General features: G+C 40.5%; 1 protein-coding gene across 1 annotated transcript in view; it reads right to left on the bottom strand.

The window, feature by feature from the left end:
- LOC101855367 (ATPase MORC2) overlaps positions 1–27628 on the bottom strand; it is a gene marked incomplete at its 3' end in the record, with an annotated part of 44064 nt that extends 16436 nt beyond the window's left edge. Inside the window, 18 exon segments of the mRNA XM_035972151.1 lie at positions 1274–1367; positions 2632–2737; positions 3708–3811; positions 5916–5940; positions 6638–6772; positions 7356–7375; positions 8053–8193; positions 9092–9177; positions 10710–10755; positions 13374–13619; positions 15280–15500; positions 19032–19215; positions 19960–20050; positions 21843–21911; positions 22401–22435; positions 23346–23399; positions 25316–25401; positions 27484–27628. Of these exon segments, the coding sequence (XP_035828044.1) occupies positions 1274–1367; positions 2632–2737; positions 3708–3811; positions 5916–5940; positions 6638–6772; positions 7356–7375; positions 8053–8193; positions 9092–9177; positions 10710–10755; positions 13374–13619; positions 15280–15500; positions 19032–19215; positions 19960–20050; positions 21843–21911; positions 22401–22435; positions 23346–23399; positions 25316–25374 (1716 nt within the window).

Raw genomic sequence — 27628 nt, 5'->3', positions numbered from 1 at the left:
AAAAGACTCCAGATGAAAACTTTCATTTGCTTTTCATCATACCCTCATTCAACAAGGCACGGAAAATGAAAAGAAACATCAAGTAGAAAAAAACAGACTTTATAGAGGAATACATAAGAAAACGTTTTAGTTCTCTCTTTGTGTCTGTCCCTCTCTGTGTGTCTCTCTCACTCTCCTCCCCCCCTCCGTCCTCCCTCCAGCCTTTTTTCTTCTTTCTTCTTTGCACAAACCTACTCAATCTATAATAACAAATATACGGTCAACTTCACACAAAATCATATAAACAGAACCTTACGTTAGAAAATAAGATTAATAAAATATTTCCAGTGAGGGCGCGGTGGCAGAGCGGTCAGTGCGCTCGTCTCCAAAGTGGAAAGTCCGGGTTCGAGCCTCGGTTCAGACACGGATTTTTTTTGCCCCCTCCTTCCCACCCAGCAGTAATGAGTACCTGACTTCGAGTTGGGGAAGAAAAGGCGACGTGGAAAGGAACTGGCCACCCTACCACAATATACCGAAGGCCCAGGAAGTTGTCTCACAAACAAAGCAATCCCCAATGTCCCAATCGGATGCGGGAACAACTTTGACTTCTTAAAATTTCCAATCCTTTCCCTGACGGCAGAATGCTCTTTTCCAGACCTGACCTCAGACACCCAGAACATTAATGAAAAACAACAGGCCCAACAAACACACATTTGTCAGATGTGCTGGGGCAAAATGAGTTACTTCTCGCAATCCACTAATGGAGATATTGGCCAAAAATCGACACCAGGGTCAAATGGGTAAAAAAAATTTATAGAAGCCATAATATTCTTTAACTTTAACTATAACCTGTCTTTTATTATTTCATATATCTCTCTGTTACATCCATGGCAACCTTGCCATCTATGTTTCCTGAAAGTATCATATCAAAAGGATGAAAACTAAGGAAGGAGTAGGGAAAAACAAGAAGAAAAATTACATTTTGCGAAAAACAACAATAATTGTGAAAATTCATTATATTAATCCATCCTCATGTTTTCAAAGGCAGTTTACCAGGAGAACAAAGACTTTTTCAGTTGTTTCCATGCTATTTTTAGACAAAAAACTGGTAGATCTTCAAAAATCAGCCAATATGAAATTTGCATAGCCTGACCCAAGATCTGCAAAATCAAGGGTCACTCCTCCCCTTAAGGCTTGAATTCGAGAAGTTACTCATTTTGTCAGCACGCCTCACATTTGCTCTCTACACCTTCAAGCCACTGAATTAGTTTGGAATGAAAAAAAAAGTACGTACTTCCTCTAGATCTCTCTTCTTCTGTTCCTGAGACTTTATCTCTTTCTTGAGGACACCTTCTGGAATGTTCAGTTTTTGTTCTGTCGATGAACATCTGTGAGGAGGAGAGACAGAACGACCCACATTCAAAGTTTTTAGTTTTAGTTTTCGTAAGAGTTTTACGGCCCTTACAACACAGTAAGGTCATATAAGTGCCGAAGATTAGAGCTATTACAAGGGAGCAACAAACATAAAAAAGAAGAAGGGGACATAAGGACGATAGATGTATGTTTGATTGGAAAGAAGAAGCAAACCACACCAGAGCACCCGCCAACCACCCACTCAGAGTATTTGATGAAAGACCATAAATCAAACACACAGAAGTGGGCTAATAATACTGACAATGTTATAATACTCGTGATTGAAAAAATAAAAAAAATTTATAATTCTAATCCAAGGGACATAACAAAGTTATTATTCAAGATAACTTTTTTAAAAGAACAAAGTTATAGTTCTTGGTCCTTTACAAATTTTAATTTCACATAATTTGAGGCTTTTTAAAATCAGCAATTCATTGAACAAGACATCGAATAACATAAGTTTTTCATCTGACCACACATAGTGTTATTTGGACAAGGTCGGTTTGCACGACATTACAATTCAAGTGACAAATCTGAATACAACATACAACAGGAGAAAAAGACAAAAGACAAAATGCAAAAGACAAAAGATAAAAGGAAAAAGAAAAAAGGAAAAAAGACAAAGACAAAAGACAAAAAACAAAGACAAAAGAGAAAAGGAACAAAGACAAAGACAAAAGAGAAAAGGACAAAAGACAAACGGAAAAATTGACAAAGACAATAGGAAAAAAAGACAAACGAGAAAAGGACAAAAGACAACAGACAAAGCCAAATCTCACTCACTTTTTCAGTTTTAGAAAGAGTTTTACAGCACTTGCAACACAATAAGGTCATACAGGTGCCGAAGATTAGAGGTGTCACAAGAGAGTAACAAACACAAAAAAGAAGGAGGGGAGATAAAGGCGATAGATGTTTGATAGGAAAGAAGAAGAAAACCACACCAGAGCACCCGCAAACCACCCACTTACAAGACAGTAACATACACCAAAAAAAGGGAGGAGACAAAAGGACGATAGACGTTTGATAGGAAAGAAGGAGCATACCACATCAGAGCACCCGCCAACCATCCACGCAAAGACAATAAACAAAAGGAAAAAGAACAAAAAGGACAGACAGAAAAGAAAAAGACAAAAGAACAAAAGACAAGAAGGACAAAGACAGAAAAGACAAAGACAAAAGAAAAAAAGAACAAAAAGGACGAAGCCAAAAAAAGACCCAAAAAAGCCACATCTCACTCACTTGTTGTGCTGCTGGTCTGGGTTCATGGTGCACACCCAGTGGTCGGGGAATTCTTTGCCGATGTTGTTGGAGTTGAACGGGATCATTCTCCACTTCAGGCACACATCTGAGGAGGGGGGTAGGGGGGTGGGGGGAAACAGTTTGTTTTAGTAGAGGCTTTACGGCGCTCACAACTGCATAAGGTCATATAAGCCCCCAGGGGGTTGATGTCAACAGAGAAGTCCTTAAAGGGAATCAAACTTTGCTTACCTCTCTAGCTTCAACACCACAAAGTCTGCTTCGACTATCAAGGCACCCCGGAAATAGCGGGTCACAAGAGTGTGACAAACATATAAAAGAAGTAGAGGAGAAATGACGATGGTAAGGATTAGGAAAGAAAAAGCAGCAGTTCCCTGTTGCAGGTCAGGCACAGTTATGAGCATGACATTGATGAATCAGCCCATTTACCATTACAATTCTACTGCGCATAAGAACATGGTTAATGTCCCCCCTTTGGAAATGGCCTAAAGACAATTCAGTCAGTAGCACCTATACCATTTCACCATTTCATCTCAACGCATCACATTATTTCTCTTTGGGCCTCATCTCATCACAACCCCTCGGGGGCTGTGCTACTGACTGAGTAGGAGGTCCCGCCCCTTAAATGACCTTATAGTGTTGATAGGGGCGTTAAACCTATACCATTTCACCATTTCATCTCAACGCATCACATTATTTCTCTTTGGGCCTCATCTCATCACAACGCCCTATTAACACTATAAGATCATTTAAGGGGCGGGACCTCCTAGTTTAACGTCCGTCTCCACTAGGACCGAGCCAAGTGGGAAGTTCGTGTTCCCAAGGACACAACATTGGACTGAGCTGAGGCTCGAACCTGTTTAGAGGTGAAATGTCAAAGAATGTCTTGAAATGAAAAGAGACAAGAACAGACGAGGACAACACGAGATGAAAAACAAAAAGAAATGCAACACAAAAAGAAACGATGTTAGAAAAGTCTTGCGCTGAAATGAGCAGTCCGGTCCTATGCACAGTAGAGAGATCACAAGGTTGGTTTGTTTTTTTTTATTGAAACTCACCACATTGTAGGGTCACACTCAGCTGCATAGCTCTTTTCCTCGCATACTTTACGTCATCAGATGGCCGGTCCTTCCACTCGGAGCTGATGTAGCCAAAGTTTTCCCTGCAAAGAGATACAATTTTTGTTTTTTGTTTTTTTGTTTTTATGTTTTGATTTTTTAGTAGAGTTTAGTTGTTTAGTTAGTTAGTTAGTTATAGTAAGAGTTTTACGGCACTTGCAACACAATAAGGTCATATAAGTGCCGAAGATTAGAGGTGTTACAAGAGAGTAACAAACACACAAAAAAAAGAGGAGAGATAAGGATGACAGATGTATGATAGGAAAGAAGGAGCAAACCACACCAGAGCACCCGCCAACCACTCACTGCAGAGAGTTTTACGGCGCTCGCAACTGCATAAGGTCATAAGAGCGCCGAGGGGTGGGTGTCAACAGAGAAGTCCTTACAGGGAATCAGACTTATTCTGCTCACCCCTTTTTCTTTTTTATAGTAGAGGGTTTTACCGCGCTTGCAACTGCATAAGGTCATAAGAGCGTCGAGGGGTGGGTGTCAACAGAGAAGTCATTACAGGAAATCAGACTTATTCTGCTCACCTCTCTAGCTTCAACAGCACGAGGTCTGCTTCGACTATCAAGGCACCCCGGAAATAGCAGTTCACAAGAGAGTGACAAACATACAAAAGAAGTAGAGAAAAATGACAATAGTAAGGATTAGGAAAGAAAAAGCAGCAGTTCCCTGTTGCAGATCAGGCACAGTTATGAGGGTGACGTCCCTGTTGCAGATCAGGCACAGTTATGAGGGTGACATGATGAATCAGCCCATTTACAATTCTACTATGCTTGAACAAGAAATGTCCCCTCTTTGGGAATGGCCTCAAGACACTACAGTCAGTGGCACTGCCCCGGGGGGTCAATTTTTGTTTGTTTGCTTGAGTAAACAGAAGCACATTGACACTGTAATGGTCATTTAGTGACGGGAAAAAGTAAGACAGACAGACAGACAGAAACAACAGAAAGAGAGTAAAGAAGTGGGACCTACCAGTGGTGCCCCCCCAACCACCCAACAATGTGATTCAAGAGAGAAGTGCCAATTTTTAGCACTACAAGAAAGATAACAGAATTCATCATCATCCGGTGCCTTGTCGACTGGCCTGGGCGATCATGGATCTCCACTTCACTCTGTCTTGCGTTGCAGCAATGGTGTCTGTTGTTCTTGCTGCTCCTAGCCATGTTGTCATCTTGTCCAGTATCTTTTCCCTCTGTCTGCCTCTGCTCTCTTTCAATCAAACTTGCCTGTTGTTACAATATTCCCCAATGCTTCTTTCCACATTGTGCATCCAAAGAAATTTGCCTGTCGCTTTCTTAAATTCGTCACAAGCTGTCTTCTACAATTTGCTTCAACCAAGACTTCATCATTTGTTCTTCTAGCTGTCCATGGGATACGTAGCATGCGTCTTATGAACCACAACAGAATTACAAAACTTAATGATTTATAATTCAATGAAAAGAAAAACTGCTCCTTTTAGGTAGAAAGCGAAGGAAGGGATTGGGGGAGGGGAATGAGAGAGAGAAAGAGCAGGAAAAAAAACTGCTCCTTTTAGGTAGAAAGCGAAGGGATCGGGGGAGGGGAATGAGAGAGAGAAAGAGCAGGAAAAAAACCCTGCTCCTTTTAGGTAGAAAGCGAAGGGATCGGGGGAGGGGAATGAGAGAGAGAAAGAGCAGGACGTATGGTGGAGTCATTTCTCTATCATCTTTTTGTGTATGTCGTCAGCCTGAAGCAACTGAACTCTGAGGTACTCAAAAAGGATATGACACTTTCACTTTAACCACTTAACAATAATAAAAGCAAAGGATTAATCAACAATTAACATAATATTCTGTATTCCTTGAAATCATGTTCCTTTGCATTTACACAAATACTTTCGCACTAGCACCCATGCACACACTCTCACATACATACACACGCACAAACATGAATGCACCAGCACAAACAAGCTCAAATATCAGACGTAGCTTTTAGTTTTAGTTTAGTATGGGGTTTTACGGCGCTCGCAGCTGCATAAGGTCATATGAGCGCGCGAAACACAAGTTAGTTTTGTTCACAACAGTTTACTGTACGGCTGGCTCGGGTCAGTAGTTAGATCATAAAATGCTAAAATGTTTAAAAATCAGTAGACGTAGCTTAAATGAAATGAGAAATTTGACTTACCAAAATTTTGTGATACCCTGCTGGGCTGTGACGAAGAAAAAAGAAAGAAAAAATGTAGAAATTATCAAGATGCTTTTTAAAAAAAAATCTACCACACATTACCTCATCAACATGAAAAAAAAAATTAAAATTTATTTTTTTAATTAAAAAAACCCAAAAAAACTCATCAACATGAATACAGTAAAACTAATTAAATTAAACTGAAACAGGAGGTCACAAGTACTTTACAATTTTTATTTTTTTTTATTAATCAGGTCCAAGAATCCAGAATTAGAAATATATGAGGCGTGCTGACAGATAGATGTTTGATACGAGAGAAGGAGCAAACCAGACACGAGCACCCACCAACCAACCACTGCTTTTGAGGTGTGGATTATTGCTTCTTCCTCGAGGACACCGCGAGCGACTGAAACAAAGTACTATCGACCCCTGCTTGACCGTATTGTCGGGCTGAGTTCACTAACAGTTCGATTACTGAAGTGATACAGAAAAGACACTACGTTCTCTACATCAACTGCCCTGGCAAAGTATTATCACGCATGCTGCCTTAAGATCGTCTGTTAAAACTTAAAAGGTTATAACTCATTGAAAAGAAATAGGAGGGAGAGAACAATACAAGGAAACCCTGCACCCCCCTGCCAAAAAAAACACCCATCCAATCCTCTCATTGAAAAAAAACCAAAAAACCCACAGAGCATGAGAGAGTGTTAAGTAGCCCTCACCAATGCCCACGTCCTTCCAGTACTGGATCATGTGTTCTCCCATGGCTCTCATCAGGTGCCGATATTCCTTGGCGTCGGCGAAGTCTTGCTTGTTGTGCGTGGGCTCTAGAACCAGGTAGGGGACGTCTACTATACCTGAGACACACACGTGAAACCGCTGAATTAATTTTTTTAACATATAGTACCAGCTATCATTTCGTTTTAGTGTTAGTAAGAGTTTTATGGCACTTGCAACATAATAAGGTCATATAAGTGCAGAAGATTAGAGGTGTTGCAAAAGAGCAACAAGCACAAAAAAGGAGGAGAGATCAAGACGATAGATGTTTGGTAGGAAAGCAGGAGCAAACCGCACTAGAGCACCCGCCAACCACCCACTTACTACTCTATCATTTCAAAAGAGACTTGAAATGTAAAAGTTCAATAACTCACAAACCACAATTTCCTCGTAGAAGCTTTCCAAAATATGTCAAGTTCCTCACAGAATGTGAGCTTATTGTTAGAAAAAATCATTTGTCATTTTGAGGTAAAGAGAAGCATCTTGATAAAAACAAGTTGTAAAATTCATTTTATAACATAAAGAAAGCTAAAAAAAAAAAAGACATAAAACATAACAAGGTGTTGATATTGATCCAGACAGAAATACCAGAAGGAGAACTAAAAAGTGGAGCCTACCTCCAGCCACCAACTACAATGAAGCCAAATATTTGCAAGAGCTTACCTACAACACCACTGCAGCACCTGGAAAAAAGGAAGAGGAACAGAATCGTTTTAGTTTTCGTAAGAGTTTTACGGCACTTGCAACACAGTAAGGTCACACAAGTGCCAAAGAATAGATGTGTTACGAGACAGTAACATACACAAAAAAGGAGGAGAGAAAAGGATGATAAGACGTTTGATAAGAAAGCAGGAGTAAACGAGCACCCACCAACCACCCACAGGAACAGAATCTCAGGTACGGCAAACAAAACAGGAGTAGTATGGACAAGCCATAACATAAATTTTGATTGTTAAAAGTAAAGCTGAGGCTGAAAATGGAAACGCAGAAATGTCCCACCAGACTCATTTTTAAATTAGCATAAAAAGCTCTATTAACCTTTTGATCACCAAAAAGAAATTGGAGCATTTTGTAAAAATATAAGCTTGATAGTCAGAGTAAAGTATCCTTTCTTCAGGTATACTCACGCATGCACACACACACACACACACTACAACACACAAACATTTTCCGAAGAACTACTCCACAGCCCAGCACAGAAACATTTACACTCCTCCTTCATTCTGCAGACCCTCTTTCTCGTACATATTGATCAATTTTGACACACACACACACGCACACACACACATTAAACGGCACAACCAACAGTGCAACAAATTTTCCGAAGAACTATTCCACAGCCCAGCACTGAGACACTTACACTCCTCCTTCATTCTGCGGGCCCACTTTCTCGTACATTTTGATCAGTCTGCTGCAGTTGTACACAAAGACGCCGCTGTGGTTGCGATTTTCAATGTTTAACCCAAATATCAAGTTCAAAGTCTTCGGATCCTTGAGAGACCTGGGCGGGAGAAAAAACAAAACAAAACAAATGAACACACAAGACAACAACATACAAGACGTTTTTATGTTTTATCTGCACTAAAAAATGAGCCAGCCTTTCGTTTTTTCTACTAGGTCCAGAATTAGGATAAGTTGAGGTAGCTTTGACAGGCTTTTCCTTTTGTATAGTAGAGGGTTTTACGGTGCTCCTAACTGCATAAGGTCATATGAGCGCCAAGGGGTGGGTGTCAACAGAGAAGTCTTTACAGGGAATCAGACTTAGACGGCTCACCTCTCTTGCTTCAACAGCACAAGGTCTGCATTGGCCAATGTGAAACAACAGGTAGATATATTAGACAAGTGCCCCTCATGGACATTTGAAAAGCTGAGTGACCTATTTCAGAAAACATTTGTGAGGCATCGTGGTGAAATCAGGCCCTCGTCAAAATAATGAAATCAAAGAAATCAGCGTTTTGGGGGTAGATGGACAATTTTTTTTCTAATTTTCCTTTTTGGGCTCAACACCTTTTATATCCATTTAAAAGAACATTTCTGTGTGGATTTTATGAAAAAACATTGATTAAATGCACAAAAAAAGAAAATTTCCAGTTTCCAAGGACCCTCAGGTGATGGAAGTTACCAAACTTCTATCCAACATAGATGGACATTTTTTTTCACCAAAAGGATGGCGAACGAACAGGCATTAAGATCATACCAATAACCCCATATGCCCCAAAATTGACGAGCGCCTGATTCCACTGCGTCGTGACATATTTAACACATGTTAATAAGCCCATCCTCAACAGCGTGGCACTTTGGCAATAGGCACGAGGGTAAAAGCTCAAAAACATGTTAGATCAAAGACAAAAACATGTTAGATCAAAGACAAAAACACCACCAACAACAAATCCACCTACTTTGTCTTTCTCTCTGCCATCTGTCGTTTGATCTGAGCGTTTCCGCGACATTCTGCTGCATAGTTTTGAGCTTTTCTTAGCGTTGCCTGCAAAACAATTTTTAAAAAAGAAAGAGCTTCACTATATATTATATATATATATATATATATATATATATATATATATATATATATATATATATATATATAGTAGAGGGTTTTACAGCTCTCGCAACTGCATAAGGTCATATGAGCGCCAAAGGGTGGGTGTCAACAGAGAAGTCTTTACAGGGAATCAGACTTACTCTGTTCACCTCTTTAGCTTCTACAGCACAAGGTCTGCTTCCACTATCAAGGCACCCCAAAATAGCAGGTCACAAGGGAGTGACAAACATACAAAAGAAGTAGAGGAAAATGACAATAGTAAGGATCAGGAAAGAAAAAGCAGCAGTTCCCTGTTGTAGATCAGGCACAGTTTTGAGCGTGACATGAGTCAGCCCATTTACAATTCTACTATGCTTGAACGAGATAAGTCCCCCCTTTGGGAATGGCCTAAAGACACTTTAGTCAGAGGCACTGCCTCGGGGGTTAAGAGGTTTTACGGCGCTCGCAACTGCACAAGGTCATGAGTGCCAAAGGGTGGATGTTAGCAGAGAAATACTTATGGGGAATCAAACTTACCCTGCTCACCTCTCTAGCTTCAACAGCACAAAGTCTGCTTTGACTATCAAGGCACCCCGGAAATAGCGGGTCACAAGAGGATAACAAACATACAAAAGAAGTAGAGGAGAAATGACGATAGTACTGATTAGGAAAGAAAAAGCAACAGTTCCCTATTGCAGGTCAGGCACAGTTATGAGCGTGACATTGATGAATCAGCCCATTTACAATTACAATTCTACTGTGCATAAGAACTTGAGATGGGAATGGCCTAAAAAGACACTTCAGTCAGTAGCACTGCCCCAGGGGGTAGAATCTCCCTTAATGATATCAGTTGAGCAAAACTTTCGTGTAACAGTTGCTGGAGGTGAGTGTACCCAAGTGAAAACTTTGTTTGTTTGTTTGTTTGTTTAGTATAGGGTTTTTGGCGCTCGCAACTGCATAAGGTCATATGAGCGCGCGGGACACACCTAATACTTTTTCGTTGGTAGGAAATTTTGAATTTTGCCCGGGTGGCGGCCGAAGCCTACTCTTATTGATTTTAGACCACCAAGTGATCTTTAACGTGCACAACTTGCACACGGGCCCTCCGAGATTTTTTCGCCGTTGTCCGAGAAGGCTAGGTGTAGATCTTTCCTACCAGAAGATCAGGGGGGGTGGCAGAACGACAGCAGTTAGGAGGAGCCAAGGAGTAGCAGTAGAAAGGCTGCAGAAAGAGTCAGGAGCCCAGAGGAGGGGGCAAAGGAGGTGGGGGGGTGGGGGCAGAAAGTGGAAATGAAAGCAGACAACAGAACATTGTTAGAGATCAGGAAAGGATGTGAAATGAGACAATTTTAGAGAAGAAAATTTTTTGGTCGCTACCCGGAATCGAACCCGGGACCTTTGAATGAGAGGCCAACATCTCAACCTCTAGGCCACGAGAGCCCCCTAGTGAAAACTTTGCCACACAGAACTGCCGGAACAAAAAAAAAGTTACTCACCCTGTGTTCCTTCTGGGTGGAGGACCCGGTCTTGATCTCAAGGTTCCTGAGAAGACAGTTTTTTAGATTTAGTAGATGTTTTACAGCGCTTGGAACTGCATAAGGTCATATGAGTGCCAGAAGATTAGAGGTGTTACAAGAGAGTTACAAACATAAAAAAGAAGGGGAGACAAGGACGATAGATGTTTGATAGGAAATAAGAAGCAAACACACCAGAGCACCCACCAACCACCCACTCCTGAGAAGACATCAAAATCATTAATGGTATATGACCAAAGAGAAAAAAAACCCTCAAAAACATACAAATATACCATTCCAGAAAACTGTACAAATTAAACATCCTTTCAACACAACAAAGTCATTTAAGAGACAGGCCTTCTGAAATTTATCATCCATCTCCAGTCTGACCAATGAACCAAATATTTTAATTAATGGACAGTACCTTTGCCTTTTCATATGAGCATTTTTTATTGTCTGAAAGAACATTGCTGTCAAAAAGTGCGCACATGATGAATTTGTATGGTGTTACTATGAATGCGTTTTTAATCTCCTACGTACGCCTTGGGCCCATGTTGTGGAGAAAGGCGGGATACATGATGCTCTTATTATTATTATTATTATTAACCATTCTGACATCAGTACCTTTTTCAAACTTTTCAGAACGGTTCAATTCCAACTGACCTTATATCCAAGTTACTGTTTTGTACAGGGATTTATGTACAGCAGCACCTAGAGCTGTATGTACAAGGGAGTAGGCGCTATAGTAAATCAGGGACATTAGTATCATTACTATTATTGAGAGAGGTAGATGGACACATTCACACATTTTGGAAGACCAATTCCTCATAGTTTCAAACAGTTTTGACTAATTACCCTTGGCCACATTTATAAAACATCTGTTACCTTTGACCCCTGTTCAGACAAATATACATACTACAAAAAACAAAAACCTTATACAGTTGTGAGCGCTGTAAAACTAATCAAACAAAGACACAAATCTTCATTACAACCTAACTGAAAGACCCACAAAAATAGATTCTTGAAAAGACATTATCAGATCAGTTTTTTTCTTGATGTACATCATGAACTAGCAAAGACCAACAATGACCTTGCAGATAGATTAAAAATCATAATTCCACAGTTTGCCACTGACGAAAACTCTACCAGTCTAAGTTCAAGAGAAGTACATGGATATCCTTTCTTAGTTCCGGGAAATTCAAGACAGATAGACAAAAGTTCTAATGGGACTGCCAAGACATAACCTGCTAGAAGCACGCCCTGATTACTCACCCCGACATTCACAGGTATCTAAAGTTTTAGTGTTGGTAAGAGTTGTTTTCGTTTTAGTAGAGGTTTTACGGCGCTCGCAGCTGCACAAGGTCATATGAATGCCAGAAGATCAGAGGAGTTACAAGAGAGTAACAACGCCAACCACCAGCGCAAGAGTTTTACTACCGCACTTGCAACACAATTAGGTCATATTGGTGTCTAAGATTAGAGGTGCTACAGGGGGATAACAAGCACAAAAAAGGAGGGGAAGATAAGGACAATAGACGGTTTTTGGGGTTTTTTTTTAGTTTTAGGAGAGTTTTTACCGTGCTCGCAACTGCATACGGTCATATCAGCACCAAGGGGTGGATGTCAACAGAGAAATCCATACAGGGAACCAGGCTTACTCTGCTCACCTCTCTAGCTTCAACAGCACAAAGTCTGCTTCGACTATCAAGGCACTCCGGAAATATCGGGTCAAAAGAGAGTGACAAACATACAAAGAAAGTCGAGGAAAAATGACGACAGTAAGGATTAGGATAGAAAAAGCAGCAGTACCATGTTGCAGTTCAGGCACAGTTATACTCGAGAACGAGGGGGAAAAAAAAAAAAAGGCACAGTTATGAGCATGACATTGATGAATCAGCCTGTTTAAAATTCTACTGAGCACAAGAACATGTTAATGTCCCCCCTTTGGGAATGGCCTGAAGACACTTCAGTCAGTAGCACTGCCCCCGGGGGTGCAATAGATAGATGTTTGATAGGAAAGAAGGAGAAAACCACACCAGAGCACCCACTGGCCACCAACACACACTGGTGTCTAGAAAATAGAAGACCACAAACAATGCCAACATGGCATCAGGTCAAGGTGCTTAGTAGTTTAGTTTAGTATGGGGTTTTACGGCGCTCGCAACCGCATGAGGTCATATGAGCATAGATCAATGTGCAGGAGCCCAGCTGTTACCAGATTATTGACAACAAAGAAGGTTGATAAAATGGCAAGAGGGCACTATTGACAGGCCTAATTCCTTTCTTTCCCTCTTGTCCATCTCGTCTGTTTTTTTAACTGCATTGAATGACAATATGCTTCTGCTTATTCATCCTTAAACTGACAACAAAAAGACATACTTAGTACAAATACTGAAAGCAAAACAGTCCAAAAAAGTTAGTTTAGTACTAGTAAGAGTTTTACGGCACTTGCAAACAATAAAATAACACAAGTTTTGAGTTGCGACAAGAGAGAAACAAAGACAAAAAAAAAAAAGGAAGGAGACATCAGGACAACAGATGTTTGACAGGAAAGAAGGAGCAAACTAACGTCAGAGCACCCTCCAACCACCCGCGTACAACAAAGACTACACTTTTGGCACAAGAAGACGGGGCAAATAAACCTACTTGGCTTTACTTTCAGCCTCTCTGGCTTTATTCTCCGCGGCCAAAGCCTCGTCAATGGCTCGCTTGGCCTCGTTCTCCGCCCGCGTCTTGAAGCGATTGGACGAGTACTTGTACATCTTGGACTTGTACAGTGTGCAGGCCAGCCGTTTGGTGCGCACCTTTTTGTTCTGGATATAGACGCGCATGCGCGGGTCCATGTACAGGATGGCCGCGTATGCTCGGAACGACTTCCTCTCCGGCATCAGCCTGGGCAGAGCAGGAATATAAAAGAACATTCTGGAAAACTGCTTTTTCGACAGAGGTTTGAATAGAGGCAGTTTTTAGTTTTGGTTTGCTTTTTAAAAGTACATCCACGCGATCGTTAGTTAGGGCTAGAGTAGACAAACAGATCTTTGAGAGTAAGTACAAGTTGTTTTAGTTTTAGAAAGAGTTTAAAAGCAATTTCAAAAACACAATAAGGTCATATAAGTACGGAAGATTAGAGGTAACAAACACAAAAAGAAGGGGGGAAGACAAGGAGGATAGACGTTTGACAGGAAAGAAAGAACAAACCAGAGCACCTGCCAAACGCCCATTAACACTTACGGTACCAAAGGCTCATACAGTGAAAAACCCTCAAGTACCGCACAAGTTTAAAACGCTGAAGCCGTGGTAGAATTTTTAAAAATTAAAACAAACAACCCTGGCAGGCCAAGAAATATGCTTTGAAAATTCATAGAATAGATGTTCATCAACTTTTCAGCTATCATATAGAGTATAGAGTGACTTCCTTAGGTATTTACAGGTTCATCAACCTTTCAGTTATTATATTAGAGTGACTTCCTTAGGCATTTACAGGTTCATCAACCTTTCAGCTATTATATAGAGCGACTTCCTTAGGTATTTACTTCAGTGCAGTGCTTCCATTCATTGTTTAACGACGCTTTCTTTTTTTTAGTAGAGGGTTTTACGGCGCTCGCAACTGCACAAGGCCATGTGAGCGCCAAGGGGTGGGTGTCAACAGAGAAGTCCTTACACGGAATCAGACTTATTCTGCTCACCTCTCTAGCTTCAACAGCACAAGGTCTGCTTCCACTATCAAGGCACCCCGGAAATAGCAGGTCACAAGAGAGTGACAAACATACAAAAGAAGTAGAGGGAAATGACAATAGTAAGGATCAGAAAAGAAAAAGCAGCAGTTCCCTGTTGTAGATCAGGCACAATTATGAGCGTGACATGAATCAGCCCATTTACAATTCTACTATGCTTGAACGAGAAATGTCCCCCCTATGGGAATGGTCTAAAGACACTACAGTCAGTGGCACTACCCGGGGGGCATGCAACATAGTTTACCTGAAATACTACATGACCAGGAACAAGACATATATTTTTTAAACAACCTTCGTAATGTCAGAAAATTCTGAGAAAAAAAAATCCAGTTTTTTGTCAAAAGACCATTATACCCATAAAAACCGGGAACCAAACCAGGTTGTGCTTCAGCATCAAAGTCATTCACCATGACCGGGCTAACAAGACATATATTTTTAAAAAACCAACCTTTGTAATGTCAGAAAATTCTGGGAAAAAAAATCCAGACTTTTGTCAAAAGATCATAAAAGACCCATAAAAACCGGGAACCAAACCAGGTGCTGCTTCAGCATCAAGGTCATTCACCATGACCGGGCTAACAAGACATATATTTTTTAAAAACCAACCATTGTAATGTCAGAAAATTCTGAGAAAAAAAAATCCAGACTTTTGTCAAAAGATCATAAAAGACCCATAAAAACCGGGAACCAAACCAGGTGCTGCTTCAGCATCAAGGTCATTCACCATGACCGGGCTAACAAACCCGATATGTACATGGTCAGTTTTCTGCGCCTCCCTCCCCCCCCTCCCCTACACCCTCCGTCTCCTTCCAACTCACCCTTCATCGGAATCGAAGTCGTGGCTGCTGGGATTGGCCAGCAGAATGTCGCTGCGGTCGGAGGTCACATCCAGCTCCGTGTCGCCAGAGTCCAAAAGCTTCAAGTTGTACACCATGACCAGGGTGCCAGACTGTCCCTCGATGCGGTCAAATTGCTCGAAGAAGTGGTCCAAGGTTTTGAAGGGTGAGTATTTCAGTATAATTTCCATCTCTACATCGTTCTGAAGAAGAGATCACAAAAGAAAATTGAGTTCGTTTTAGTAGAGGTTTAACGGCGCTCGCAACTGCATAAGGTCATATGAGCGCCAGAAGATTAGAGGTGTTACAAGAGAGTAGCAAACATAAAAAAGAAGAAGGGGAGAAAAGGACGACAGATGTTTGATAGGAAAGAAGCAAAAGAAAATTTAACAGGCTACTCACAAAGACAAAATGACAATGACAAAGACAATCTTTATTCATCTCTTAGGGAGAAATTTGTATTGGCCGTTTACAAAGGCAGTGGATGTTACAAAGGTTAGGTGAACTCACACATACCCACAACAAGGCAGAATTAGTAAATACATATCTCACGTGCTGAAACAACCCGCTGTGTAAAACATCCTCCCCCTCTCTCTCTCTCTCTAAAAAAAAATAATAATAATAATAATAATAGATTGCATTTATATAGCGCTCTATCCCACACTAGTATAAGCTCTGAGCACTTTACACCAATCACAGAATCATTCACACAAGAAAAAATATTTCACAGAAGCAAGGAAGACCAGTTTAACCACATAAAGAAAAACTTTCACAACCATACATTAACTATACACGAAAGGACAGTGAAAAAAAAGTAAAAATATATATGTACATGTATATATATTTTTAAAATTTTTTTAAAAAATAGTAAAGGGTTTTACGGCGCTCGCAACTGCATAAGGTCATATGAGCACCAAGGGGTGGGTGTCAACAGAGAAGTCTTTACAGGGAATCAGACTTAGACTGCTCACCTCTCTAACTTCAACAGCACAAGGTCTGCTTCGACTATCAAGGCACCCCGGAAATAGCAGGTCACAAACATAAAAAAGAAGTAGAGGGAAATGACAATAGCAAGGATCAGGAAAGAAAAAGCCGCAGTTCCCTGTTGTAGATCAGGCACAGTTATGAGAGTGACATGAGTCAGCCCATTTACACTTCTACTATGCTTGAACGAGAAATGTCCCCCCTTTGGGAATGGCCTAAAGACACTTCAGTCAGTGGCACAGCCCTGGGGGGGTACATGAATATTTTTAAAAATCAGAACTTACTAACACACTATAACTAACAATTGAACAAATGAGTCTTGAGCAATCGCTTAAACCTACCAAAATTTGCTGTTTTTGTAAGTTCCTGAAGCAAGTTATTCCAGATTTTTGGGCCAAAGAATTATAAACTTCTCACCAAAAGATTGCAATTTTATTCTAGGGGCTCTGAATTTTGTTGCATCTGTGGATGACCGTAACTGACGAGATGAAACATAAAAAGTTAGAAGCTCAGATAGATAAAATGGGGCTTTATAGTTAAGACATTTAAAACAGATGGTAGAAACTTTATAATGGATTCTTTTATCAACTGGAAGCCACTGCAGAGCTGCGAACACTTTTGACGCAGGATCTTTCTTCTTTTTCTTAAGCACTAGTCTTGCGGAGTTATTTTGGGCCACTTGCAATTTCCTCATTCGTTCACACAAAATACCAGACAGAACAGAATTACAGTAGTCAAGTTTTGACAAGACAAGAAATAAATAAAAGTTTAAAAAACAAAGCACAATATAAGAGAAACATAACATCAACCTTACTCCATAATCCTTCCAATCTATTTCTGGGGGGGGGGGGGTCCCCAGATAAAGCTGTAATCTAAAAGAGGACATTCACTGGGCACTTTAAAGTAGTTTTGTCCCACTTTATGTATACCTAGTCATGGTTCTGATTTAGGTTGACCTAGGCACATGTATTCTTTCCCTAGAACATTATGGATCATAACAGGCAAATTTCTTCGGACACACAATGCGGAAAGCAGCATAGGAGAATATTGTAACAAACAGGCAAGTTTGACGGAAAGAGAGGTAGAGGCAGACAGAGGGAAAAGATACTGGACAAGATGACAACAAGGCTAGGAGCCGCAAGAACAACAAACACCATTGCTGCAACGCAAGACAGAGTGAAGTGGAGATCCATGATCGCCCACGCCAGTCGGCAAGGCACCAGATGATGATGATGATGAGGTGCATGTGGTATTTTTTCTTTTCTTTTTTTTTTGGAAAGTGTTTTATGGCGCTCGCAACTGCATAAGGTCATATGAACGCGCAGGACACATTAAACATGTTCAGTTGGTAGGAAATTTTCAATTTTGCCATAGCGTCGGCCGAAGCTTACTCTTATCGACTGTAGATCAAGGAATTTTTAACGTGCACAACTTGCACACAGGACCTTTGAGATTTTTCGCCCTTGTCCAAGACTGTTAGGTGTAGATCTTTCCTACCAGAAGATCAGGGGTGAGGCTGAAAGACAGCAGTAAGAAGGAGCCAAGGAGTAGCAGTTGAAAGGCAGCAGAAAGAGTCAGGAGCCCAGGGGAGGGGGCAAAGGAGGTGAGAGGGTGGGGGCAGAAAGAGGAGACGAAAGCAGACGACAGAACATTGATAGAGAACAGGAAAGGAGGGGAAAAGAGACAATTTTCGAAAAGAAAATATTTCCATCGCTACCCGGATTCAAACCTGGTACCTTTGAATGAGAGGCGAACACCTTTAACCTCTAGGCCACGAGAGCCCCCAGTGCATGTGGAGTAACCCTATTGATATGCTGTTACAAAAGAAAATGGGAACAAGGGGGGGGGGAGAGGAAGAAGAGTAGGAATAGGACAATGCCACTTCATATAGACCACAAGACAAACTCTTAGAGGTAAAAAGTGAGAAGGAGCAACTATTAATTCTTGTAATTTCAAGCAAAAGCAAAACATGTACAAATCATCTGTGTGTAATTCTGTAAGGCCATCTGAGAACCAGAGGCAGTCACACTTGTCCAAGTTTCAAATCCATTCATTATGCGAATCAAACAAAGAATCGCAACTGAAAATTAGAAACGGAACATCGTGGGATTTTTTAAAAGCTCCGACAAACCATTCTCAATTTCAGTTAATGTCCTTTATACAAGACAAGAATTGTGACCACCATTTGGGCGGTTGCGAGGAGGAATCAGGCTCTCCTCAATTTTTGGGCAGGTAGAGTTATTGGTATCATCTTAAAGCTTGTTCACTTGTCTTTATTTGGATGAAAAAGATACCGATTTATCTTGAATACAAGTCGAGATATTTGCAAAAGAAGGAGGTGGGGGTCACTTGTTTTCAGAGATAAAATTAGTGAGAAAATGGCCTCTAAAGTTTAGTTATTTCCTTAGCTTAAGAGTCCGTGGTAATTGAAACTTTACATTTTTTGTGCCTTTAATCAATGCTTTTCAGAAAAATCCGCACAGAAATGAGTTCTTTAATGAGCTTGAAAAGTGTTGAGCCAAAAAACAAACATGATAAAAATTCACAAACCAGCGGAAAAATGCAAGTTTCTTCATTTTGATTATTTTGACGAGAACCTGATTCCACCACCCTGCCTCCCATTTTCAAATAGAGGAAAGACAGTTATCAATGTGACTCATTCTCATTCCATCCACCAAAGAAACTAGTATAAAACGAGTATTCTTGAATCAGAAAGCGCGACATCAATTACACATTTTCACACTTTTTACCTTTGCTTTCCCTTTTGCATCAGTAGCAAGGGGTTTCCGAGACCCAATGTCAAACGACGGAATTGGTACGATGACCTCGTCTATATTTTCTTCCTCGTGGAAGGTCCTCGACAGGAACAGACAAGACTTTGCGTCGCCTCTCTTGGTGAACAGCATCAGGTCATTGCCGATACGCATGGAACCTCTGAACATAAGAAGGAAAAAATAAGTGACCCATAAGGCTCAATTCAAGACAATTAAACCTGCTCTAACGACCACCTGCCCAAGACAATCCCTTGTTCAAACGACCACTTCCCACATCGTTCTTATTTTCTATATTATAACAACACCGTCCAAACGACCACCTGCCCAAGACAATCCCTTGTTCAAACGACCACTTTCCACATCGTTCTTATTTTCTATATTATAACAACACCGTCCAAACGACCACCTGTCCAAGACAATCCCTTGTTCAAACGACCACTTCCCACACCGTTCTTATTTTCTATATTATAACAACACCGTCCAAACGACCACCTGTCCAAGACAATCCCTTGTTCAAACGACCACCTGTCCAAGACAATCCCTTGTTCAAACGACCACCTGTCCAAGACAATCCCTTGTTCAAACGACCACCTGCCCAAGACAATCCCTTGTTCAAACGACCACTTCCCACATCGTTCTTATTTTCTTCACTATTATAACAACACTGTCCAAGGGACCACCTGTCCAAAAATGACCACTTGATATTGTGTGGTCATCTTGGACATCCCTTTTCAACCTTTGTTTCGAGTGTGATTGTCAGTTTTCGGGAGATTCTAAATCTTCACATTGTCCTTGAGCTCTCACCCTTGAATTCAAAGCTGAGTAATAGAAGGAGAAACTCGAACCAAGTGGTTTCCTGCAGCAGTACAGGCTGCTGTTTAGACTATGTGTATCGTGTACTTACGATTTCAGTCCATTTCCGTACATGCCAATTTGATGTAGATCATCCGACTTCTTTGTTGATTTTCCAAACGTCACGATACTGGCTGTCTCGGCTGTAATAAAGAAAAGAAAAACAAACCATGTCATTGGCTAGACCATTTTGTGAAGGGAAAAGACAAAACAACAGACAAAAACAACAACGCGGGGGGGGGGGGCTGTAAATAGGATCGATCAATTCCAACCACTAATCTAACTTCAGTATTTTCCATAACCGACCAATTCCAACCACTAATCTAACTTCAGTATTTTCCATAACCGACCAATTCCAACCACTAATCTAACTTCAGTATTTTCCATAACCGACCAATTCTAACCAACAATCTAACTTCAGTATTTTCCATAAGTCAAACAGCTTAAAGGTCAAAGATTACTTTTGGAAATTTACTGGTCATGCAAAGGAAAGGAAAAAAATTCCTTAACAAATACCAGTTTATACACTGTTCTTGAATTTGCTCAACAAAATATCAAGAAGGCTAAGGTGGAAAACCAGGAGCTGTCAAAAAACAAGATAAGTTAGGATTCATATAATCTCTGTCAGAGAAGCATTAAGCTACTGTAAGAATATGCAGTCAAACCTGTGTAAGACGGCCATCCATTGTCAAGGACAAAAGTGGCCGTATAAGACAGGTGGCCGTCTTAGGCAGGACTGATCAAGATGAAGGAAACAAACCATTACCATCAGAGGTCCCAATCGAAAGTAGCCGCATTGTTGTTATTTTTGTTGTTGTTGGTTTGTATTTTGTTTGTTATTATTTTGTTGCTGATTTTGCGCAAGAGTGACAATATAACAAAATGTATCAGACGAGGAAGAACAGATGGGTCGCCACCACTCGGAGAACAAGTGACGTTTCTGTCAAAATTTCATGTTAACATCCTTTGTTACTTTGTTACAGACTGGGTGAACAATGACCACTCATCTCACTTACGATTTGTGTATGAGTTCTGGGCGAGGCTCAAGGGTTATGAGGGATCACACGTTTACCTCACCAGCAGCTGAAAATTGGTAGCTATTGGTCAACAGTGGGAGGGGCCTACGCAACATGATCGGTTGGAGGGACACCCTAACAACAACGACAGGTGATTGAATTATGACGGCTCGCCCACAACGCCAGGGGCCAATGCACAATTTAAGACAAAACGTAATGGAGTCACTAAAGTGGCCGTCTAAGACAGGTATTACTACTTGGTGTGATAGGGGTTGTGTGTTCAAATACGGTGGCCCCGGTCGCGTCTGAAAGGTGCCCGTTTTACAGAGTTAAATTATATCGAAAAAACGGAAGGGGGGAAATGGATAGTGGCCGTTTGTACAGGTGGCCGTCTTATAGAGGTGGCCATCTTATAGAGGTGGCCGTCAGGGCAGGTTTCACTGTAATTGTGTCACGACGTGGTGGAATCAGGCACTCGTCAGTTTTGGGACATACTGAATTATTGGTATCATCTTAAAGCGTGTTAATTTACCTTGCTTTTGAAGAAAAAAATATCCATTTATGTTAAATACAAGTTGAGATAGGGGTCGCCTTGTTTCAGAGATAAAATTAGCGAGAAAATGGCAGCCAAAGTTGAGTCATTTACTTCTTTGAGAGTCCGTGGAAACTGAAAATGTACATATTTTCCCGCTTTTAATCAATGTTTTTCAGTAAAACCCACGCAGGAAGGTGTTCTTCAATGAACATATAAGGAGTCGAGCCAAAAAAAAACAAAAATTTGATTTTAAAATCCCAAACTTGTGGAAAAAAGCCAATTTCTGGACTTTGTTCTTTTGATGAGCGCCTGATTTCACCACGCTGCCTCACAATTCAATCTAGAATGATCCTGCAATAATAAAAATCGTATGATCTACTCCACCTGGATCCATTCCTTCGCCATCATCCAGAAAACAGAGGATATAACCACCACGCAGGGAGTTGTCAGAAACTGAAAAACAAGAGGAGTTCAGTTCAGTAAGTAATCTTAGGTAAATGAAAGAACCACTCAGTAGACCTCAGACAGACACACACACAGGTGTGAGAGTGCACATGCACACACGCACGCGCGCGCGCGCACACACACACACATGCACAACATAAACAAACATGTGAACATGATACCATCCTAAGGAGAATTTCAATGAGATACTGACATGACAAAGAACTCAGTTAGTTTTATAGAGGTTTTACGGCACTCGCAACTGCATAAGGTCATACGAGCGCAAGAAGAATATAGAGGCGTTACAAGAGAGTAACAAACAAACAAAAAAAGAAAAAGGGGAGATAAGGACGATAGATGTTTGATAGGAAAGAAGAAGCAAACCACATCAGAGCACCCGCCAACCACCCACAAAGAACTCAGGACTTGGTTAACATTCGCAAAAGCCAACAAGGAAAGCAACACAGTATACACTTTCAAATTAAAAGCAAAACTCACTGGTGAATATATTCATCTTTGTAGCACTTGCATCTCTGAAAAAGAAAAACAAAATGAAAAACAAAAATGTATGAAATAGATAAAATTAGCATTTTCATTTAAATTCCAAAGGAAAAAAAATTAAAACATTAACCTTATCCAGGATACACACGACTCAAAGAATATAAAAATCGTACTATCAAGTTAACATTTTAAAAAATGGTCTAAGTGTTGATACTGATACATTCATGATTTTAAAGAGAGGATTCTATCAATTTAAAGCAACAATACTAAATTCGTCCATTGCAAAGTAAAAAAACATATATGCCCAGAACGATACATCTTCCTCTCTCCTGATCATTTCAATATATCAACAAAAAACAAAACCCAGTGGAAGTTAAGACATGTGTGGCGTTGGTGGCCTAGTGGTCAGGCTATCAGACTCGCAACCGTAAGGTCGTGGGTTCGAATCCCGTCAGGTTCCCGACGTTGTGTCCTTGGGAAAGGCACTTTGCACAATTTTTCCTCACTTCACCCAGGTGGAAATTGGTACCCGGCTATAGACAGTGAACGATCTTGTCAGTTTGATAGTGTTTGAGCGCGTGAAATCCGCAGCTTGCACTGTATGCTTCCGCGGAAGCCGAGAATGTTTCTGAGTGTTTTCAGAGGGTCTGCTGGGGTAATAATGGTTGTAAAGCACATAGAGCATGCTCTTGAGCATGGATATGCGCTATATAAATGCAATTATTATAATTATTATGTAGCATAGTTTTCTTTGCACATAAGTAGGTTTACTTTAAATTTACAATGCACCACGGCAGGAAATATCCAGCCAATATATATGTGCATCTGAGTTTAGCTCTTTTTTCAGTGGGAACTCACAATCTGACGGGCCCATACCTCAAGCCATTATGCAGTGGGTATATATCTAAAATAATCTTTTTTTCTTTTGCATAAACCACTTACCTTGCATTATCCAACAGCTCAGCCAATGCCCCAAACAAGAACTCATGAGTTGTTCTGTTCGACAAAAGAGCAAAGACTCACTAAGGTCTTATATTATATATATACTATTTTTATAACAGAACAAGAATAAGCATCCATGCAAACAGACAAACACTCTACAAATACTTAAATTAAAACCATCCAGGCATTATAAAGACACACGTAAGTAAATACGGAAGGCTTCAGCTTTGAAGAAAAAACCCACAAAATGTAATAAAATGGAAGGAAAAAAAGGTTAAAACTTTTGGGTCTTTTTTTAAATCCCATAAGTAACACGGCACAGTCTGCAAAACTCAATTCAAACCAATTCAGCAGAGTTTGTCTTCTTGTTTCACTGCTCCCAACTCAAAAGATGCACTAAATTCCCTCAGTCGAAGAGAACAAATCACTTTCTTTCGCCTGCAAATACAACACATCCCACTGAATTCCTACCTAAATAGGATCCGCAAGGATACCCCATCTGACTGCCTGTTGTGTGACTGCCAGGATGAAACGGTATCACACAATCTCTTTACCTGCCCTGCACTTAGCGACCTGCGTAGCACCTACCCACCTGCCTCCCCAGATATCGGAAATACTTTATACAGCGACAAAAAACAGCAGATAAAAACCTGTAAATTCTTTGCCATATCGACAGGCCGAAAATCTAGAACCCAGATGGCTGCTGGATCGGAAAAGTTAAGTAAGTAAGTTTTCTTGTTTTTGCACTGGCTGCATCATTCGGATCTTAGGCTATCATTATATTGCCTCAATTCTCCTGGTGGAAGAAAGAATTTTGGACAATTTAAAAGCGCATTTTGCAATAGATATAGAGCCTGAAGTCACTCTTCATTCGATTTGCTTCTTTTTCTTATATATATATATGATGCCAGCCACAGTATCAAGATACATCCCGATGAATGTGATGATGTATTTTCCAAAAGTCTGCTTGGCTGTTGAAAAGCTTTGTTGTTTCAGAGAAAAGTCATTCATTAACGAGATGGCATGTGTATAATATATGTGTCACGACACGGTGGAATCAGGCGCTTGTCAATTTTTGGGCATGTAAGTGGAGTAATTGATATCATCTAAAAGCTGATTTATTTGACTTCCTTTCAAAGAAATGGATATCCATGTATCTTGAATAGAACTCAAAATATTTGCGATTGAAGGAAGTGAGGCAGCCTGGTTTCAGTGGTGAAATTTTATTAACGAGAAAATGGCCGCCAAAGTTTAACATTGTCAACTCCAATAGCTTTAAAAGAGTCCTTGAAAACAGAAAAAGGACATATTTTGTGTCTTTAATTAATCAATGTTTTTCAGTAAAATTCAAATAGAAATGTTTTTATATGGACATTAAAGAGGTAGAGCCAAAAATAAACATTTGACAAAAATTTATAAACTAACGGAAACATGTCTGCTTCTCCAATTTCTGTATTTTGACGAGCGTCTGACTTCACCACACTGCCTCAAATATGTACATTTCAAGATTCATGGTTTCTTTTGAAATAGCAAAAGTTTTAAATAGTTAACAAAAGCCATAAAAACAGATAAGTAGTCCTTTTAATGACTTACTGAACTACCAATACCAGAACTTACCATCAAATTGACAGACGGTAAAAAGTGTAACTGATGAAGATAATCCGATAAAAATTATGAACACCTTACATATATATATATATATATATATATATATAATATATTGCAAAAAAGGCGATTATAAAAAAAACTACACAGTTGAACAAAAATTGCAGTTAGAGTAATTTTTCCTACAATAATGGCAACAACAGTGTATTTAAAAAACAGAAATGGAGGCAAATATACAAACTATAAACTTTCACACATGTATATTAAACAAAAATTTTAAAAAGGGAATATAATTCAAATCCTCCATCCACAACTGAAATTTCTGGGAATAAAAAAGCATCTTTCTAAATGAGGTGAGAACTTACGAATTTGTGTGCAGATAATCAAAGCTGAGCTGTGCCCTGTTAAGGCCGGTGAAATCCATATCAAAGCTGCCTCAGAACAGTTGCTCCTGTCCAAAAAAAAAAAAATTTTTAAATCATCTATATAGACTAGAGTTTTGTCATTTGATGATGGATGGCAAAACTCGCTCCTGCAGGGGAGGAGGGGGGCATAGTTCGAATATGGGATTGCGTCATGGAATGTTTGCACCATGTATGAAGCAGGAACACGAAAGAGTCAAGTGGCACAAGAGCTATACAGGCTGCACATAGACTTAGGAGCCCATTGGAGGATCGGGTCTGGTCAGGGCGGTTATGCTCCAGATTGAGGGCTATCGCGGCACAAGCTGATCGCGCCCGACTCTGCGACTCAGAAACAAACGCATTATAAATTTGTTTTCAGGCGACGAGTGGGGCGATCACACCCGACCCGATCCCGTCCGCAAAGGGCACCACGTATTAAGGGCGAATAGCCACCATCGTGGCACAAACTGATCGCCATCTCGCGGTCTAAAAAACAAACGCGTGTTTATTATCAAGACTGCAAGTTGGGCGATAGGTCTGTATTAAAATTAAGGCCGGCTCTCTATCTATTCTCCGAACGTTCGCGAAAATAAACTTGACCTTTATTTCTCTGAACGCTTTTCGTTCTCAAGATATGTGGATAATAATAATTGCGAACGGAGTGGCCCTATGTGTGTGTGAGTGTGTGTGTGTGTGTGTGTGTGTGTGTGTGTGTGTGTGTGTCTGTGTGTGAGTGTCTGTGTGTGTGTGAGTGTGTCTGTCTCTTTGTGTGTGTGTGTGTGTGTGTGTGTGTGTGTGTGTGTGTGTGTGTGTGTGTGGTGTGTCTGTGTGTAAGGTGTGAACAGGGCGTGGTGTGTCTGTGTGTAAGGTGTGAACAGGGCGTGGAGGGATTTTTTTTTACACAAAGGATTTTAGTTTTTGCTGGGTGACTAAATGCAAAATAAGTTACTGCTACGGTCGATCAGTCTTGTTTTCTCGCAGTACCTTTTGAAGGTATTTTCAAATTAAATATAGTCTGGGCATGTTGCCCAAACCACAACTGAAGTATCAGAATATGCAGACATAAAAAAATTTCTAGCTCTAGAAATTTAAGAAATTGAATTTGATGCAAAACATGCTTCTTCCCTTCCTCGCAGAATGGCAGAATGAAAGATGACGCCTAAATCTCGCAATATAACCCAAAAAAATATTGAGAACGGAAACCGTTCGGAGGAATAAGAGTTCACTCGCACAGAGTATTAAAAAGCTTAAAAGGCCAGTGCTCTATTCCTATTCGGACTCGAGCCCGAAGATGGGTTTTGCTTATTCGGACTCGAAATCTAGAAATCTAGATCTAGACAAAATTTGAATTGATTTTATGGCTCAGCAGGCTCAGGCTCATCAGAATCTAGAGTTCTAGAGTCTAGAGATTCTATATTTTACAATCAACAAGTCCAAGTATTCTGAGATCCCAAGGCCAAGGGCCTCGAAAAGAAATCGAATGATCCAGATCTAGTCACTAATACTTTTAAATAGTGGTGTCGGTGGCCTAGTGGTTAGGCTCTCGGACTCGCAACCGTAAGGTCGTGGGTTCGAATCCCGTCAGGGGCTCGACGTTGTGTCCTTGGGAAAGGCACTTTGCACAAATTTTCCTCACTTCACCCAGGTGGAAATGGGTACCCGGCTTGCACTGTATGCTTCCGCGGAAGCCGAGAATATTTCTGAGTGTTCTCAGAGGGTCTGCTGGGGTAATAATAGTTGTAAAGCGCATAGAGGCATAGAGCCAGAGCAAGCTCATGAGCATGGATTATTATTAGTTTATTATTAGTTAAAAGTAGTAGTAGATCTAGTAGTACTAGATCTAGCATTACCCTCAGTCGCATTACAATTAGCTACTTTCAGAGGTAGATTCTAGATTTATGAATCTCTATCCTATCTCACTAATTCAGACAAATCACAGTTTCTCTTCTGTCTAAGAAGATGATCTCGTCTCTCAAGAAGCAAGTCTACACTGTACACTACAACTACACACGAGAAAATAGATTCTCGTTTGCAGATTTCAGACTGATCTGACAGGAGAATCCAAGCGCACGTTGCTCGAAAACGGAATAATAATAGCACAAGTGAGGTTTTGTAGTTAACTGGCTTACTGTGCAGTAACAACTCCGTCTGAAAATAAAGGCTGCTGCAATTACAAACTACAACAGTGCAGACGTCTGATGATAGAGAAAGTAGTAGAGTACATGTAGTGATCATCAACAACAGTCGCTTTACGGGGTTGCCAGGACTGACAAC

This window comes from Aplysia californica, unplaced genomic scaffold (assembly GCF_000002075.1).
Source record: "Aplysia californica isolate F4 #8 unplaced genomic scaffold, AplCal3.0 scaffold00592, whole genome shotgun sequence".
Classification (NCBI taxonomy): domain Eukaryota; kingdom Metazoa; phylum Mollusca; class Gastropoda; order Aplysiida; family Aplysiidae; genus Aplysia; species Aplysia californica.
This window is presented reverse-complemented; position numbering and strand designations above follow the sequence as displayed.